This window comes from Bombus affinis, chromosome 10 (assembly GCF_024516045.1).
Source record: "Bombus affinis isolate iyBomAffi1 chromosome 10, iyBomAffi1.2, whole genome shotgun sequence".
Classification (NCBI taxonomy): Eukaryota; Metazoa; Arthropoda; class Insecta; order Hymenoptera; family Apidae; genus Bombus; species Bombus affinis.
The window spans coordinates 3,104,429-3,122,436 of NC_066353.1; the positions used below are offsets into that span (position 1 = coordinate 3,104,429).

The following is an 18,008-nucleotide window of genomic DNA, read 5'->3' on the forward strand; positions in this document are numbered from 1 at the left end:
TGCTCGCTCTTCTGTCCTTCCTTCTTCATCTTCCGCAGCTTCTTACCTATATCTTCGTCACGCATTTTCATTATCGTTCTCCTCCTGTCCCGATCCTCAACTTCCCCTACCATTGGAGTTTTCCCCCTTCCAACGCTCTCATCCCCCACTTTGTCGGTATACCTTGCTCGCTTTGCGTCTCCTGCCGGCCACCCACAGTCCTCTTTCTCTTTCTCTCGTCTTCTCTCTCCGTTTAACCGATGCTTCGTCTTCCTCTCTTTCTCTCTCTCTTATTTCGAACTTCGTCGATCTACTTACATTTTTCTTGGCCAATCGCCCTCCTCTTCCCACAACGCGACCTCAAGCTTCGCTACGTGCCTTCCTTGTTCGCCAAAACGCGCTCGCGGGGGTTCCACTCATCACCGTTTGATCCACGATTACTATCATTTAATACGTCCGCCGGCCTTTTTTATAGTTCCCTTCACGAAACACGAGCCAGGAAGGGCCAGAAACATATTTTGCCTTTGAGACGCCCGCAAACGTAGAACAGATCGATTCTATTAGCATTCAAAGAGCCCTACCATAGCCTGCTCGGTAAACAGAGACTGGTAATATATGTCCATAATGTTTATTCGCTTGATAAACGGTAATTCACATAAATTCGATAGCTTGTGGTTTCTTCTTTGAGTCTGATGATGCTTTTTAGACGAGATTAGCTACACACATTATATAAGCTTCGTGGCTGGAATGTTGGATAGCGGGAGGAATGCAGATTTGATTGGTTTATAGTAATAGGATCTTTTTTCGTTACACGATTTAAAAAAAAACGCGGCGTGCGTATTCTTTCTTTATTGAACAAAATGGTAGTTGATCAAAATTCATAGAACTCTGTTTCTAACTTTTCAGTAATCAGCATTTCTAAAGATACATTGAAATATTCAAAATAAAATTATACACTAATTAAATTGTGAGATATTAGATAAGATATTTTAATGAAAACGGAATTTGATTTTTTACGTTTCTAAATTTAAAACATGGGCAGAAGTCGATGATGGTGCAGAACGATTAGAAAATCGGACAAACGTTATCGAAAGTGGGTGTGACTCGTCAAATAACCTTGGATGGATTATCACCGAAAATTTCGCAGCAGATATAAACGTTGGTTTCGCGGACGTGAACGGCGCATTATTTTTAGTGCGTTCAAGTACGACGAACAAAATCGACGGCGACACCCCTGTGTATGTCTGCCCTCGGAGTCCTCGACAGTCCCCTCGAGCACGATAAATGATTTATCTCCGTGTCCCTCGCCGTTGATCCCCGTCGTTGGTGTTCGTGCCACGGGGGAACGGACACGCGTCCAGCGGTGCTCAGAAAGTCACTTTTGCGACACCCACGTGCCGACATAAACACGTGGATACGATACGGTTTGAGCACTGTCCATCGGAGAATCAGCGCAGCCAGCCTGTGGTGGCCGGACGTACGCCCATGAGACGATTCGTTCAACAACCACTTCCTTTTTCCACGTCGCTTTTAAATAGCTCTGTCATTTAGTTTCCTAAATTGTCCTGCGTTTTGTAACTATTAAATGTTTCACAAACTAATTTCATAGAAAATTAACGATCCATCAATATTTGAACCATTTGTTTCCACAAATCCTCTCATATGTCCACGAAACAGAAAGTGGAGAAAATTGATAAAATTATATAAGATAAGCATCGATCAAGCTTTGCTGTTATTTCAAAATTATTTCAAAAAAGTTGTAACGTCGAGTTATTTAACTTTGGCCTGAGAACGGTTCATCTCGTAATTTTATTGTACGTCGCGAGTAAAAACAAAAGCTGAACAAGTTTTATATCGTGAAATTTGCAAGGAAGAATTCTGAAGAAAGTAGAAAATATTGAACGATCAACTAAAATTTTAAATTCTGAAACAGAGAACGCGGTAGATTTGAAAAGAAATAAACTTTGTGTCTATTAAACGCACGAAGAATTTCATGGGAAATGATATAGATCGAAGAATCGATTGACATTCCTCAAGTTGTCCTAAGTTCTGAGAAAAATTGGACGAAGGAGATTAAGGTTCAATTTAAGTGGAGTTATCCACTTAAGCTCGGCTGGCTCCGATTTGTTTCTTTTAACAAGGAATTCCTTGGTTATCTGCGCTAACGGGATAACCAGGAGAGAGCGTTCACATTTTATGTCGCCTTCACCCTTTTTTCCTAACTCGATTACCGTGGAATCGGGTGAAATTTGTGGTTGAAGATCGTAAGCTTCGAGTGAATCTTAATTACCAGGAACGAAACTGGTACGTATGGTTTGCAAACTTCTGGCGGCCTTACGTTTCAAAGAAATTATTTCAACATCGAATGAAATACCCATCTCATATCACGCATATTTTTAGCATGCTCCGGTTCGCTCCGGTAAGAAAAATAAATCTCGAGAGGATATGTTTCACGATCCTGGAAGATCGTTCCGAACGAATCGACTGACGGATGCAACGAATACGCAGCATCATCGTTTAATAATCTCTTGCGGCCCACGCGAATATCGTAGACTGTTTAATCAACCGCCTGTATATCGGCTGACTTTGATCTTCATCCATAGATGTCGGTTAATGTATTCGATTATTGAAGACTAGCCCGAGATATTGCTGTAGGCGTCCCTTCGGACTGGTTTCCGTCGATTAGAGCGGAATGCAGAATACGCGTGCATTGTTAATCGATTCTCCACGCAGAAATCTCGATACCACGTTGAAAATGCATCCGAGAAGCATCGAATATATTCAGAATTACAGAATGTTTGAAGTTCAACGTTTGAAGAGTTGTCGTTATGCGACAAGTCGTTTGGTGACGCAGTCGAAGCCAATCGATTCGCGATCGAACACCGTGTACCCATTAATTCTTTCTCTTTTTGAACGTTGATCGTCTTTGCAGGTGAGTGCATCTCGTTATCCGGTTGTGGTGAAACTTGGGCACGCCCACGGTGGAGTGGGAAAAGCCCGTGCCGAGACGAATCAGGAGTTTCTAGATCTCGCCTCTTTGGCTGCTTTGGCGAACACCTATTGCACGTCGGAGCCGTACGTCGACACCAAATACGACGTTCACGTGCAGAAAATAGGCAATAACTATAAGGCGTTCATGTGAGTGCCGCGAAATGTCTGCCAGATCGATCCCGTGATCTGTCGTTGCAAATGTTACCGAGTAGCTTGTCAATGGATACTACGGTTTCCCCACTGTACAAAAATGGAAATTAGAACGCGTAGCTTAACTCTCGGCTGGTAAGGTGAAACGTAAGTTATGTAACAACCAGTGCCGGGATCGTTTCAAATCTATCTATTTTTTTTCACATTTTACGTGACTGAATATGTAAGCATATTTATGGTAATACGCATTGTATGACTCACAGAACAATACAGGATCCTGCACATTGTCATTCAATTCTCGAAGCAGGATCAAGAAGTTGTCATGTTACACCTTTCTAAATATATCTTTTTGAACGATCGAAACTTTAATCCATCCTTCTATCAGTCGAGGGTTAACCAACTAGACAATTGCGACAAGAATAGCAACGTATTTAATTAACAACCACGATCGTCGACGTTCCTCTCAGGCGGAAGAGCATAAGCGGAAACTGGAAGTCTAACACCGGTTCGGCGATGTTGGAGCAATTAGCCGTGAGCGAAAGACATCGCACCTGGGTTGATCACGTGGCCCAATTGTTCGGTGGATTGGATATCTGTGCGATCGAGCTGTTGGTCGGGAAGGATGGTCGAGAATACATAATCGAGGTGAATGATAGCGCGCTGTCGTTAATGGGAGACTCACAAGAGGAAGACCGTCGTCACATTGCAGACCTCGTCACCGCGAAAATGCAGGTAAAAAGTGACAATTTAATATACTTAATATAAAATTTAATATACTTAAACTAAACTAATTGGTATGTAAATGTTATAATCAGACTGCGGGTTTGTATATATTTATAGAACATTTTAAATTGCAAAACTGCACAAAATGCACATAGTATGAAAAAGATATACAAAATATCTAAAATAGAGTACTTTCTGCAATAATTGGTAAAGCAATTTTCTGTACAGATTCGATTTTCTTAATCGTATTTTCAAAAATATTAATTTACATAAAAATCCATGGTCTAATTATAATAAATACAATAATGTGTCAATACCACTTTTAGCCACTATAAATCATAAAAATTAATAAGTCGACAAATTTTTATCATATGATGCATTACTTTTTCCAATAGGCATGTTGTCGACCTCCAAGCGTGTTGACGAAAACCACATCCAGAGGATCGATGTCTGGCTCCAGTCAGGCAACGAGTCCTGTAGAAGATCGCACTGTGCCACCAACAGCTCCGCTAGGATCGCATGGAAGCATGGGGTCCATGGCTAGCATAGGAAGCTTAGGTTCCATGGGCTCCACGACAGCAATGGCGGGTGATGTAACTAGTTCTGATAGCCACCATCAACTGCAACGACGCGATTCTCAAGGTTTGTAAGAACTATGAATTTGGTTTACAATTATTGAAGTATAATTAAATCAAGAATAACTAAAACATCGAAATATTTATTTATTTATCTGCAGCATCGCAATCGAGTACAGTGAGCAGCGCTCCATCGGTTGGTCGACGCCAAGAAGATGTTCCAACATCGAGAGTACCTTTCCACAGACAAGGCAGCCAATCTCAGAGCGAAGACACCGAAGACACCATGAAGAACCTTCGGAAAACGTTTGCAGGAATCTTTGGAGACATGTAAATTTTTCGAACGAAAGTGTACTGGAGCAAAGGAGATCATTTTAGGATTATTATCAAATTTAAGTTAGTGAAAAAAAAAGTATTTAAAATGTAAATGAATTAGTTAATATTTTTAATGAAACATCGTATTTTTTTATATAGCTTCTTCATTATCAGTCATGTATAGGAGTAATTTTGCAATTATAGGATTTTTGTTAAACAGTTACAAGATGTATTTAAATTAATTTGTCGAATATGAAAATGTACTGGAAAGGAATATATAATATAGTCGATATATTTGTAGATCATCAAGCTCATCTAAATGACGCTCGCGTCCCACACTGGACGCCATATAACAATGTAAATTTTGCTAACGGTCCACGGCGATGTGTATAAACATAAACATAACTTAACTTTTCGTTTTTTATCAGTTCAATAGTTCATCCATTTCTTGCCATTCGATTACGTTGAGCGAAATAAAATATAGTTGGAAATTTATTCTTCTAGAATTCTTGCTAATCGCGTTGCTATTGCTTTGTACTTGATTATTAATCGATATCGCGTATTCAACGCATCGGTTGCTATTCAAATATTAACTACGTATTTTCGATAAGGGGAGGGTAAGTAAAAATTAATGGGGAATTTAAAGAAAGAGTCGTGGTCGTTTATGTATATTAAAAAGTAAAAAAATAAAAAAATCGTAATGTAGATTCTATGTATTCGATGTATTCAGCATTTACATAGTGGCTAGGGAAAATTCTCTCAGGTTAAAATAGTAAAAGAATGAATACTTTTCCAAGTGTCCAGTTATGTTTCGTTACCATCGACGTATCCGTTCTGCATACTCGTCTCGTTTACGGGGAACGCCGCCACTTGGTTTTTCGATTCCAACAGGCAACAGTACCATAGGCCCCTGTCATCTCCTCATCCGACTTTACTTCAGGCGTCCACTTTTTAGGCTTAACTTTCGATTATAGCATTGTCTAAAGGCGAGGGAACGGGAATGATGCGGAATGAAAAGAACAAGAAAGCTGGAGAGAGGAAAAAATGGAAGATGAGTTATAAATTTAAATGGCTGATGGAAGTCCTGCAGTAAAATACATATTTGTAAAATTATTAAAAAGTATTTGTAAGCCGACGTCATTCAAAATGATTGAGGAAAACAAAAAAGAGGAGATTCGGGCATTATACTGAACATTTGGCTAGAGAAGACTTCGGATCGATCGTCCGGCACTCAATGTCGGGCCAATGGAAGAACAAGATCGACCAGTCTGTATCTTAAGCGCACAAATAGTCATTAGGATTTCGAGACACGGGCAGTACTTTGACATCGTGCATGTGAACAACGCAAACGTTTGGTCTAATAAACGGGACTTATGGTGAGGGAGAAATGAAAAAAATTCTTCTGCAGAGTCGCCGGTTCTTGAACAATGATACATTTCGGCCTGCAAAAAGTGTAATTCCTCGGCCGGCGACCTTTCGATTTGGATTATTCAAAATTCATTGTCTCGAATAGTATTGAGCATCTCGATGTTGAAAACTGTCCTGCATTCCAATAACGAACTGTTTCTTTTTCCTAAATTTTCACGCATTTGTAGGTCATTTGTAAAGGAAAAAAGGATTTGCACAAGGCGACTTGGCACGCTTGCTGAAAATTCATGAAAAAAGAGATGTTCGTTGCTCCGTAGGCTTTAAGAACAATTACCGATGAAATCAAAATGTAATAAACGGGTTTGTGAGCTAGGAACGGGAAGCGAAAGGGAAGCGGCCGCTAGTTGCCGCGAGAATGATTAAAAAAAAACATGGGCATTCAGTAAATCGCGATTCTTTGCGATCGTGCAGAAAATCCGAAGCACACCAAGCAACCTTTTGATGATCTGCAAATATAATCGTGTTTGCTTGCCTGAGTTAACTTGATTCTATTGAAGCTCCTTTGATTCAGTACCCGCTGGAGAAGGATCTGGATTTGCGAAGTAAAAACCAATCGACGAAAGCGAGAAGAGAGAACGAAACGTCTTTGTCCAAATTTTTCTTTTTTTTTTATTATTTAATTTGTACTTTACAATTTTTCCAGCTAGATATTCGGTAAATTTTTTTAGCTTTACTGCTAAATAACATGTGGATGGCTATCCCCAGCGGGATACCATCTTCAAGTTTGTCTATTTTATTTCTTTAGTGAGGTCAGTGGAGTGTTTTCTCTTTAGTCTTCTTTTTATGAAAGTTTTGCTCGCTTCAGCAGCTAGCTGGTTTGGATGTGTTGCCGTTCTTCTCTTGTATTTTTTTTGCGTACCGATTTCTTCCTTGACCGTTGGTATTTTTAAGTCTTTGCGTATATCCTCGTTTCTGACATACCATGGGGTGTTGACTATTGTTCTGAGTATCTTCGATTCTAGCGACTCTAGTTTATTTATGTGGTTCATTGCTGCTGTTCCCCATAGTGGTATTTCGTACGACCAAATTGATTTCATTACCGTTTTTTAAATTTTTAGTTTATTTTCCATGCTGATTTTAGAGTTTCGACTGGTTAGGCAGTATGTTGCTTCCATGTAAGTTGTGTGTCTAAGTGGAGTCCTAGGTATTTAACTTGGCTTGTTCATGTTATGTGCGTGCCATTCAATTGAATATTTGGTGGTTTCCGTTTTCTTAATGTAAATGTAATATGGTTGCATTTACTGAGGTTTGCTTTTATTTGTTTATTTTGTATCCATTTTTCTATTTTTGTGATATGCTCTTGTAGTAACGTGACTGCTGTTTCTGGATTAGTGTGCCTGACTAGTACAGCCGTGTCGTCCGCGAATATCAGTATTTTGCTGTTGATAATTATTGGTACGTTGGCCGTGTATAGTATGTATAATATTGGTTCTAAGACGCTTCTTTACGGTACCCCTGCGTTGATGTCTTTAACTTCAGAATATGTGTCCTTTATTTTTACTACAATTGTCCAAATGATCTCAATTTACCTTAGCGTAAGAGCTGATAAATGCATTACGACGAAAGATAGGCCTCGTGGTGTCAGCTTTGAAAAGAACTATAATAAGTTCGGCCGTTTAATATTCTGTTCTAATTTAATTTCACATTTCGATTATGCGACTTTTGTCAAAGAGGGACTTCGGAAAATTAATTTTACTTAAACCTACGTTAATTGCAAGAATATAAGGAGATCCCGGGACATCCCTGTTGAACGTCAGCCTAACCATCGTGGAGTTTTAGTCGGTATATCCGGCACTATCCCGCCGTTCCACGGAAGAGCGGCGGGGTATCTATGACTATTTCCTCACGTATAAAAAAAAAAAATGTTGCAAGAATATAAGGAGGTCCCAGTGTACCGCTGGTGAGCGTCAGGCAGGCCACCGTGGAGCTTTAGTCGGTAAGTCCGACACTACCCCGCCGCTTCCCAGAAGAGCGGCAAGGTGTCCATGACGATTTCCTCACATATAAAGAAAAAAGTGTAGTTTGTTCCGTTACATAGCGGTTCGAATACAACCCCGGGGCAACCCTGGCGTTTTTGTCGATAAATCTGACACTGCCCCACCGCTGCACGGAAGAGCGGCGGGGTGTCTATGACTATTCCCTTACGTATAAAAAAAAGTTGCAAGAATATAGTAGAGGAACGCATAGAATCGTAAAAGGAATGTATTGCCTCCTCTCGTTCTGATTTATTGTCTCCTATTATCAACACATTGCTTTATCGAATTTAGGAATATCAAGTAAATGAACGCAAAGACCTGAACTTGATCAATTCTCTATTGCACGACTAATTGATCGATATTCCTGTGTGTGTATATAGATGTAAATTAATACATTAGTCATTTGTTAGAAGATACATGGTACACGAATTTAAACGATTACAAACGGTTACATAATGTTACAAACGGTTACATAGTGTTACAAATGGTTACATAGTGTCACAAACAGTTACAAACGGTTACGAGTTAATTTCCAAGTAATAGACGTCCAATGGTTTGGTTTTTGAAGTGCCTTGAATACTTAAGTGCCCTTCTTGTCACGTTTCTTGCCCATTCGAAGTAGTCGAAGTGCGTGTCAACGTGCACTTTTTACTATGCACTTAACCATGAGAATCTCTCTGTTGTTTGTACTTTTTATACACTAAACGCGTGCATCATTTTACCTTTCCGCATGATCATCTTTAACGAGCTGCTTATTGATTCATCAGGCACCTCGATACCGTGGATAAGTGCAGGTACACCGTCCAAAGTATGATCAACAGCGAACGAAGACGTTGATATCACTCGAAACATCAATCGATCGGACAAGCGAACCTATTATCGTTCGTCGATATTTGCGGTAGCTCGATACTATGACTTTATTCTTTTTCGTTCCTCACCGTTCACGATTTAGTGCATTTAGATTCACGTTCTTTCACGCTTAATTCTTATTTAAAAATTATTCATTATTACGATAGGCAATGACACGTAGAAAAAGAAAATAGTCTTAAAGAGTGTTTAGAATGAATAGAACAGTGAGAGAATAGAGCAGAAGCTTCTGGAATTAACGTTATAAAAGGCTGTCTAATTTCGGGATTTAGTTCAAAAACTCTTCGCAACTGAAAAAGTTGTAGTTGCCCGATAAAGTACAAAAATTATCCTCGAAGAACGAAAGCTGCTGCTGAGACTGACTTTCAGAGCTGACGCCACGACGCACGAGGAGAAGCGAAACGCGAAATCTTGATAGATTTGTTAAGATGGATGCATTCGATCCGATACAGAATCTGTACTGATACGTAGACGCGGTTAAAGATAACGAATATCTCAGGGGTGCAAGTCTAAGCACAAGGTAGGATAGAAAAAGATGAGATAGAAGAGGCAGTTGGGTTCAAGTGTTGTTGCAGCCTAGACGAATTAACGGCATTGACTTCGATACCTACAACGACTAGTCACTTAGCAAGCACGCTTTTTCGGAAAAATCACGGCGATTATCCATTTAAGGATAGAATTTGCGGAATCGGATCCGCAAAACGATCATCTACATTTGTAACTATTCGAGAGAACTTCTTTATGCAACGTTACAGTGTTTTGTACAGATGTGTTAATCGCATATTTGTCGATTTAACGTCAATTCTTACAAGCATATCAATCATTTCGTTGACATTGACAATATTTGCTTGAAACGAGTTAATGTTTAATTTAGTTTTAGTTGTTTAGACTTTTAAATTTACAGATATAATTTGAAAATAATTAGTTATTCGTTAAAATCGAACAGATGATCAAATCAAACAGAACACCAAACGGAACACAGAAATCACATTGTTAAGCATTTCACGCTGCTTGATCTTATAAGAATCTTTGATCGACGACATTGTAATTTGTTCTAGTGCCCGTGTGATGTAGTGAGCAGCACTGTTACATCTTCCCATTAGTTTTAAACGTGTTTATGTGTCCATACTGCATTTGATTTCGTCGCAACCACGTGTCAGCTTAATTTGGCACACTAATAGATTCTTTATTCCATACGAAGACTCGCATCGCTTTGTAAATTCGAGTCTAGTTTTAAAAAAAAGCACAGTGCTTTTTTGCGCAAAATTTTCGTCTTTCAATCTTTGTTTCCTTTTTGCCGGAAGTAATAATATTACTACTAGGCTAATCTTACTTAGAATCCTTGCATCACTGTAATACCGTTGTTAGTTAAGATTTACCATTCTTAGAAATACTTTCAAAGTCGTGGAACTAATTTAGATGTCTTGGATTACAACATCGTATAAGGTAAGCTCCAACAGAAAAATAATTAAAAATGAAAAAAAAAAAACGGAAAAAAGAGAACGAGAAGACAGGCCAGGCTCGATGATAACGCAGCGGTAGTGTAATTTTGTGTTACTATCGTTGTTTCGTAGCTTTTTTCATGATGCTTTAATCACCGTAAGATCATGTGGCGAAGCTTCGAAATGCATTCGATCGAATAGCCTAGTGTTACACTGTAGAATATGGCAAGTAACAATTCTAATCATCTCGCCGAGTATCGAAAAATATCGAGCGTTCGATGCAAAAAATCGGGGCCAAATCCTGTCGTGCGCCAGTCGAATTAGCGATCTTAACTCATGGCGTTCGCTGTCAATTTAGTGCCTCGTTACTTCCCTTTCTTTTAGCAATTTTCTTTCTAGTGACTTAGAGTTCAAATCATGTCGCAATATTCTTGTCTATATAGGTTCACTTATGCCTATATTAATATATTCCTTCGGTTCGGCGAATCGAACAGAAATTTACGCCACGATCGAATCGTCCCTTTTCCTTACTCGACTTAAATGATGCGTTCACGAACACCAATAATTTTCTTTCACTTTCTTTGTTCCTTATCGATACTTCTCGGATCGTGAAACGAAACACCAAAACACTATACGAGACTAATTACAACGAATATGTGGAAGGGGTGAATATTATCAAGCAACCTTCTCATAGGAGTAGAATTTGGCCGGCTGGACGATATTTCCGGATTTCGCCTCGATCAACGCGAACGTTCGTCCTTCTTATTATAATTAATCAATGTCTATGTGTAACGAAACTTAAGGTAATAATAATAGCTTTAATAATAACAATCGTTAAGGTGAGATTATTATAGTAGGGTAGTTAAGAATACGGTAGGCTCTATATGTAACCGTATGTTACCTTCTTGATTTCAATGAGTGCTAGTCACATGTATTATTCCCGGGGCACTCCTATTAAGCATTAGGTAGGTCACGGTGTGGTTTTAGTCGGTAAGTCCGACACTACCCTGCTGCTTCTCAAAAGAGCGGTGAGGTGTCCATGACTATTTCCTCACGTATAAAAAAAAGAAAAAAAACGTTGCAAGAATATAAGGAGATCCCGGGGCACCCCTGTTGAGCGTCAGGTGGGCCACCGTGGAGTTTTAGTCGGTAAGTCCGACAATACTCTGCCGCTTCCCAGAAGAGCAGTGAGGTGTGCATGACTATTTCCTCACGTATAAAAAAAATTCACATGTATTATAATTACTTAACACTCGTATTCTCACCACATGAATATATAAACACGACATATTATATATACACATAACATTATTACATAAACAACATAACATTCTATGTCTATTATTCTAGGAATGTATTAAACGACGTTGTAAAATGTAAGGGTGCTTCAGGTCTAATTAATTGTAAATCGATCAGAATGCGATTGTAACCCGAAAAGAGAAGCGAATACAGTTACAGAAGAAAAAAAGAAGAAAAAGAATGAAAATGGAACGTTCTCGTGCGACTAGCGCTACATTTCGCTCGGGAAATGGACCGGTGTCTCTTATCGTCGATTAATTTATACCGAATCTTCGACTAGAGTCACCGTAGCACAGGACGTACCATTGTTATTGCCGATATTCGATATCAATTGTATGACAATACAAGGTATCACGAGTAGAGTAACGCGCCATGAGCGTTCACCCTTCTCGAACGAGACAAATGTGAGAGAGTAGCAAGTTAGTACCTATTAATCTCGATGTTCTCTTTCGCGGTGCACGTATCCTAGATGCGTCGCGAAATCATTTGGAACATTCCTCTGAGACAGCGCGCGATCCAACTATCGAGATCTTTGCAATTCATTCGTTGATTATTTCACTAAAGAATCGTCGCTTTACTGAACGATCGACCTCGATCGTTGGATCGCGCGTATTGTTCGCGGTCGCCTCGTCGTCGATCGCGTTTGCTCACTTATTTTTCTCCCGTGCTCATAATCAAGACCGCTTAATATTGATGACGGGTGTTTTAAGCGTGTGATTATAAGATATCAAGTGAACAACGAATCATCGCGGTCGAGTGGGCAGCGATCACGACGCGGCGTCTCGCCGCGATGATCGCTCGAATTGAACACGATTATTACGAGTTCTCCGATCGTACGACCATTTATTACCTTTATCTAACCGCCAAGTATAAGAGAAGAAGGAAAGAAGGAATGTTTAAAAATTAAAAATGCGAGTAAAATGCGAGTTCTATCTGTCATCGTTTTAGCTGTTAAGGATTCATCATCAAAGTAAATGGGGGTAGTTCTAATCCAAGTAAGCGTACCACGTAAGTGCAATACATTGAAAAAATACGGGAAAAAATAACAAGTAGTACAATGTATAGGTTTGTGTATAGATACTCAAGGACATATGTAAAGAGGTATCGGTCTTGGGGCACACGTCGAGCGCTCGTTACCGATTCCTGCCCATTGGTTCAACGTTAAAAGGTATTTACGGACGAAAGCCTAACAAGATCGTTCCTCTAAGCTTCTTGAGATACCACAAAAACCTTCTCGACTGTTTTCTATTCACTATCCGTGAGTAATGGAAGTGCAACGGCCCTTTTCACCGAGGGATCTCATGATAACCTGGGGTGGTCGATAGGTAACGAGCACGCCGTTTCATGGAACATCAAGAGAGTCTTCCTCGCGATGGCAAACGACACTCGACGCTCGGTGATCATTTCATGGCCTTAATCAAATTTTCATTAGGGGTCAAGTGTCTTCGTAATCGTGACATCGTGTTTGTCGCGATAAAACGAAAAAAATGTTTATGGCGACGACACGAATGGCAAACGCATACCAAACGGAGCGAAAGGTACTGGTGAATATTATATTAAATTCAGTGTATTTTGCGAACTTCGTTTGCGAAACCGACGGGCCGATGTTTTGTGCTAACTTCGTGTAAAATTTCGATCGACGCTTTAACGTGCCCCACGACTCTTATCGTCAACTGATTCGATTGATCTGGAAAGATTTTATACTGATTCTGCGTCGTTCTTTTTTGCGCGTTTCTTCGCACGAAACCGCTGAAAGAGTTTTGATACATGACGCAATTATGGAAAATTTTTCAACGAATGAAACACCGAATAGAGGAATTTTTCGAAAAGCAAAGTTACATATGACTGAATAAGAATGAATTAAAGGGGCCACGTGAGGAAGAATAAACTGTCGCGTTTCTGATTATTGTGATTATTTCTGACTATACTGGTCTCATGTCGTACTATCAAACATGGAATATCTTTATGGTGTCTCCGTAAGACGATCGACGTGGCCTGTTAACAAACGAATATGGATATACGTTACAGAGTTTCTTCAACTAGAATCGTGTATTCATCCATTGCATTCCAATAGAAAATGAAGAATATTGCCATATTGGACTGTGAAACGTAGTCAAAAACATTTTCGAAGTCGTCATATAGTTGTTAAGACATTATTTTAAAAGTATTAAAAACTCTTATATATATATATATATATATGTTGAAGTTATAATTACTTCTATGATAGTCATACCAAGCAGCGTAATGGATGAATGACATGCACTTAAAAATTATAAAATGTCGTAATTACTTCCGAAGTCGAGTAACACAGAATAACTTTCAGGCCCTGATTACTAAATCCTAAATGAAGCTGTAACGAAGACAAACGTTAGTGAAAACAAGTACGTGAACGATAAATCCCAGTAGTCGGGATCATATGAGAAGAAGAACGACTTTCGATTCTGTGCTAGATTTCGGGACACCGTGTAATTCTGCGTAGCCCGACTAGGTTCTCATCGAAATACGATTACTGCGATACGTCAAGCTAAACTGTAACAATAAAAACAAAATAAAATATTATACTTCTGACTGTCGTCAATCTCACAACCTCATCACCAATTAATTTTGAAATATTTTTTAAATATAAAAATTACCAAAATAATTTCTAGATATAAAGACTTGAAGTATCAAATTATACTTTCTTAAATATCAAATATGATTTAATTTTTAGCGCCTTTCAATGCACAAGCTTCACATTTTTTAAATTTATTGGATACATTATGTATAGTACACCATCGATATTAAACTACGATTTACTTTACAAAAGATAGTGTGACCTAAACAAATTGAAAAAAATTATGGTTAAAGAGGATGTGCAAAAAAATTAAACTATGCTTTTATCCAGTTCCGTATTGAGCGAGCAATTACGGTACATGCCACCACGGGCCTGGTTGTCGCTGAAACAAGTATTTCGTGGATAATAAGAGGTGGGCACGGTGTGAATCGTCGGTGCGTACCATCCGTAATCCATCGACGTGCTCCTGTAACAAGGATGCGGAGGCGGACTCTCGTCCTGTCGGTATCCTTTGAACACGCCTGGAAAAACGACTTTTATCGGATAAACTTGTACTTTACCCCTAAATAGATTAATACAGTGTAACGTCTCTGTTTCGTTGTATTAGTATATTTTCCAATACTTTACATAAATCATCGTTAACAAGCATATCCTATATAACTAAAAATTTGTCAAACGACGTTTCGAATACAGATTCGCGTTTCCATATCGAAGCAACACTGTTCACTCTGTAAACCGTATTTTAATGAACTTGAGATTCGATCTCTGTGCACTCGTAGGGCAGCTGATATTCGACGTTGCTACACTGAAATCGTCCTTGCACTTTGGAAACATTATCAATAGTCGCCCCGGCAATCTTGAAGCCTGGGTCAGTGGTAACGTTCTTCATCTTGACGAAAGCGGACATGTCCACAAAACGGAGTTCGTTGCTATTCAAGAACAGAAGCAACAAATTATCCAATCCATCGAAAGCGTCCCCCTTCAGCATGACAATTTGATTCCCGTTGAGCCACAGAGAATTTAAGTTTTTCAGATGTCGGAAAATTCCTCCAGACACGTTTTTCAATCGATTTCGTCCCAGGTCTAGTTCGTTGATTTCACCAAGACCACGAAAAACCTCGGGTTGCAGGGACGAAATTTTGTTTCTCGACAGATAGAGGAGATCGATGTGAGGCAGTCCATTAAACGCTCCAATAGGTACCTCCGTGATTCCGTTACAATCCAACGCCAAAGTTTCCAGGTGTCGAAGTCCTCTGAATATGTTTCTCTTCAAGGCAATATTGTTATTTGTGGCATACAATTCACGAAGATCGGTGAGACCCTTCCACATTCCAGGTCGAAACGCAGTAATATTATTGTTATCCAGCAGCAACGTTTCTAGACTGTGCAATTTGGCAAAGGCACCGTCTTCTATCTCGGCTATACTGTTATTCTTCAGATCCAAATACGTCAGTTGGTCTAAACCAACGAAATAGTGTCTAAAAATTGTAGACAACTGGTTATCACGAATGTACAAGGCGGACGAGTTGCTGACTTCGAGAAAAGCGTCCTTGGCTATGTCGATGATCCCAAGACCCTCCAGGTGTAGTTCTATGTCCTCGATCGTCTGCACCGCGTTGACATCCTCGAACGCGACACTGTATAACACGCCGTTGGCCAGACAAACGTAAAGATGGTTATAAACTTGGCAGTCGATTTCCTCCGCGCGAACGTCTTGAGTGGTGACCGATAAGAGGAGATAAACGAGCAAGAGGAAGCACATGGTGTGCTCAGATGCTGGATACGCACTGAACGCGTGGAAGAGCAGAGTTTCGATGTGCAGCCAAGGGAACAAACCGACGGTTACCGTTCGTCAGATACGATTGGACAAATATATCAGCCATACCGTGTACAGTATAACTCGACGATGAAGTTCAGTTCCGCGGAAATTGGATGTTTTATTCATTTTAAACACACGCCCCGCGGTTGTCCGCTTTAACAGTGGCTCTGTGACCGCGGATGATACGGTTACATAGCAACGTTTCATCTTGAAATTCAATTTTATTGAAATCAACGTTTGCACATCGGTCCAAAGTAGCTGTTTCTTCGTAGCTGATATTCAAATTCATAATTTCCACGGAGTTTTAGAGAGATAAGGACCCTTCACGGGAACCCTGCCTGCATTTTTATCGATGCAACGTTATGTGTTCGTTTCGCGTCTATGAAAACTGTTCTTTGTCGCTGTTCTGGAAGCATGGCTGGGATTTCAAAGGACACATTTATTCACCGTCTCCCGCAATCTCGTAATTCGAGGTTTCGCGTCGGGCAAGTTATTTTCCTGCAGGATCGTTTCGCATTGTTCGAGACACCGAGAAACACGACGCTATAGAATTTTGAATCTAGCGTTCACAGTGTTACGCCGATGTTTCGCGAAATGAATATTCGAACCAGAGACGAACGTGTTCTTATTTTAAACAGATAATTTCCAAATGAAAATATTAAAGCGACGTTTTTAATATCCGAGAGCGTCAGATACACGCTTCACTCTTATGGCAAAAGAAACGTATCTGAGAAACATGGACGTTTACAAGTGAACTTGAGCGTAGATATATGTATTTCGACACGCTTCAAATCATCTTTTTTCTTTTATCGCGAAACGAAGTTAATCTCTTAAACGGAAAATACATGAAGTGACGGAATTGCGTATATTTTAAGCAAGACCTATCTTGTGAAAGGTTCCTGTGACATGTGCAAAAATGTCTGTATTACCGATAAGCTTCGACGAATGTACCGATCGTCAACACTGACTTATTAATAGCAGAACGTTATCGTTTTAGTACGAAGAACTTCTTGTCGTGTAGTCTACCGCGAAATGAGATGTTTTCACGACACGCGAAATCAATCTCCGAACCAATTCAACGAACTTCATAAAACGTTTAAGAAAAACATTTTCGTAAAAGAATAAAATAAGATTAAAAATATCGATTGATGTGTGGAGAACCAATCTGGCTGTACAATTAAGACCATGTCACTTGTTAAATATAAAAAACGTCACGTTAATAAATTATACAAACTTACGTGGGTACATAAATCGTGTTGGAAGATTACAGGTTCGATAAATGTCATCGGTGCGTGGACCGAAAGAAATTTCCTCTCCCTCCGCATCCTCCTTTTTTTCTTTGCATATGCACGGCGTTTCGATCATTTTGGATTATGAGCGGCTCAATCGATTTATGAACGTATCATAATGCTCCCGAACAGCAAAGCATAATCTTCACAGAACACAGTGAAAATACGCTGCAATTTCTGCTGCGACATTGACCATAAATGTTTCGTTTCTATGGTGACTGTATCTTGTACGCGACATTGGTATCGATCAAACGGGCATCGATTTACGTTGCTCGGTCAACTTCTCGGTGATATTCGTTTCAAAATAAAAATGAAAAACCTTAGAATATAAGTGACAAATTCTGACAGTTTGAAATTAAAAGATTTAGATTCAGAAATTTAAATTTAAAATTTCAAAATAAAGAACAAGAATTTACAAAAGTTAGATTTAATATTAAAAAGTTCAAACTTAATTCAAATTCAAATGAAAATTCAATATTGAAATACAGAATTAAAAAATTTGGATGTGAAATTTAATTATTCGTCTGCCGCTGAAGATATATAATTCTGGTTTCTATGTCCGATAAACGTTATTTCCAATCAAATGGACATTAAAGTGAAG

At 39.3% G+C, this 18,008-nt stretch overlaps 2 protein-coding genes across 3 annotated transcripts in view; one reads left to right on the forward strand and one right to left on the reverse strand.

The window, feature by feature from the left end:
• The window catches only part of LOC126921466 (synapsin), a 47,554-nt gene extending 33,241 nt beyond the window's left edge, over window positions 1-14,313 (forward strand). For both annotated transcript variants that reach the window (XM_050733117.1, XM_050733116.1), the window contains exons 7-10: window positions 2,912-3,117; window positions 3,588-3,852; window positions 4,239-4,485; window positions 4,580-14,313. In XM_050733117.1, coding sequence (XP_050589074.1) covers window positions 2,912-3,117; window positions 3,588-3,852; window positions 4,239-4,485; window positions 4,580-4,752 — 891 coding nt within the window. In that variant the 3' untranslated portion in view covers window positions 4,753-14,313. The remainder of the gene's footprint in view (window positions 1-2,911; window positions 3,118-3,587; window positions 3,853-4,238; window positions 4,486-4,579) is intronic.
• Window positions 14,314-14,886: 573 nt separating this feature from the next.
• On the reverse strand, window positions 14,887-17,491 carry LOC126921473 (insulin-like growth factor-binding protein complex acid labile subunit). Its single transcript, XM_050733133.1, has one exon. The coding sequence runs from the start codon at window positions 16,059-16,061 to the stop codon at window positions 15,042-15,044; it is 1,020 nt and encodes a 339-aa protein (XP_050589090.1). The 5' UTR covers window positions 16,062-17,491; the 3' UTR covers window positions 14,887-15,041.
• Window positions 17,492-18,008: the final 517 nt, after the last annotated feature.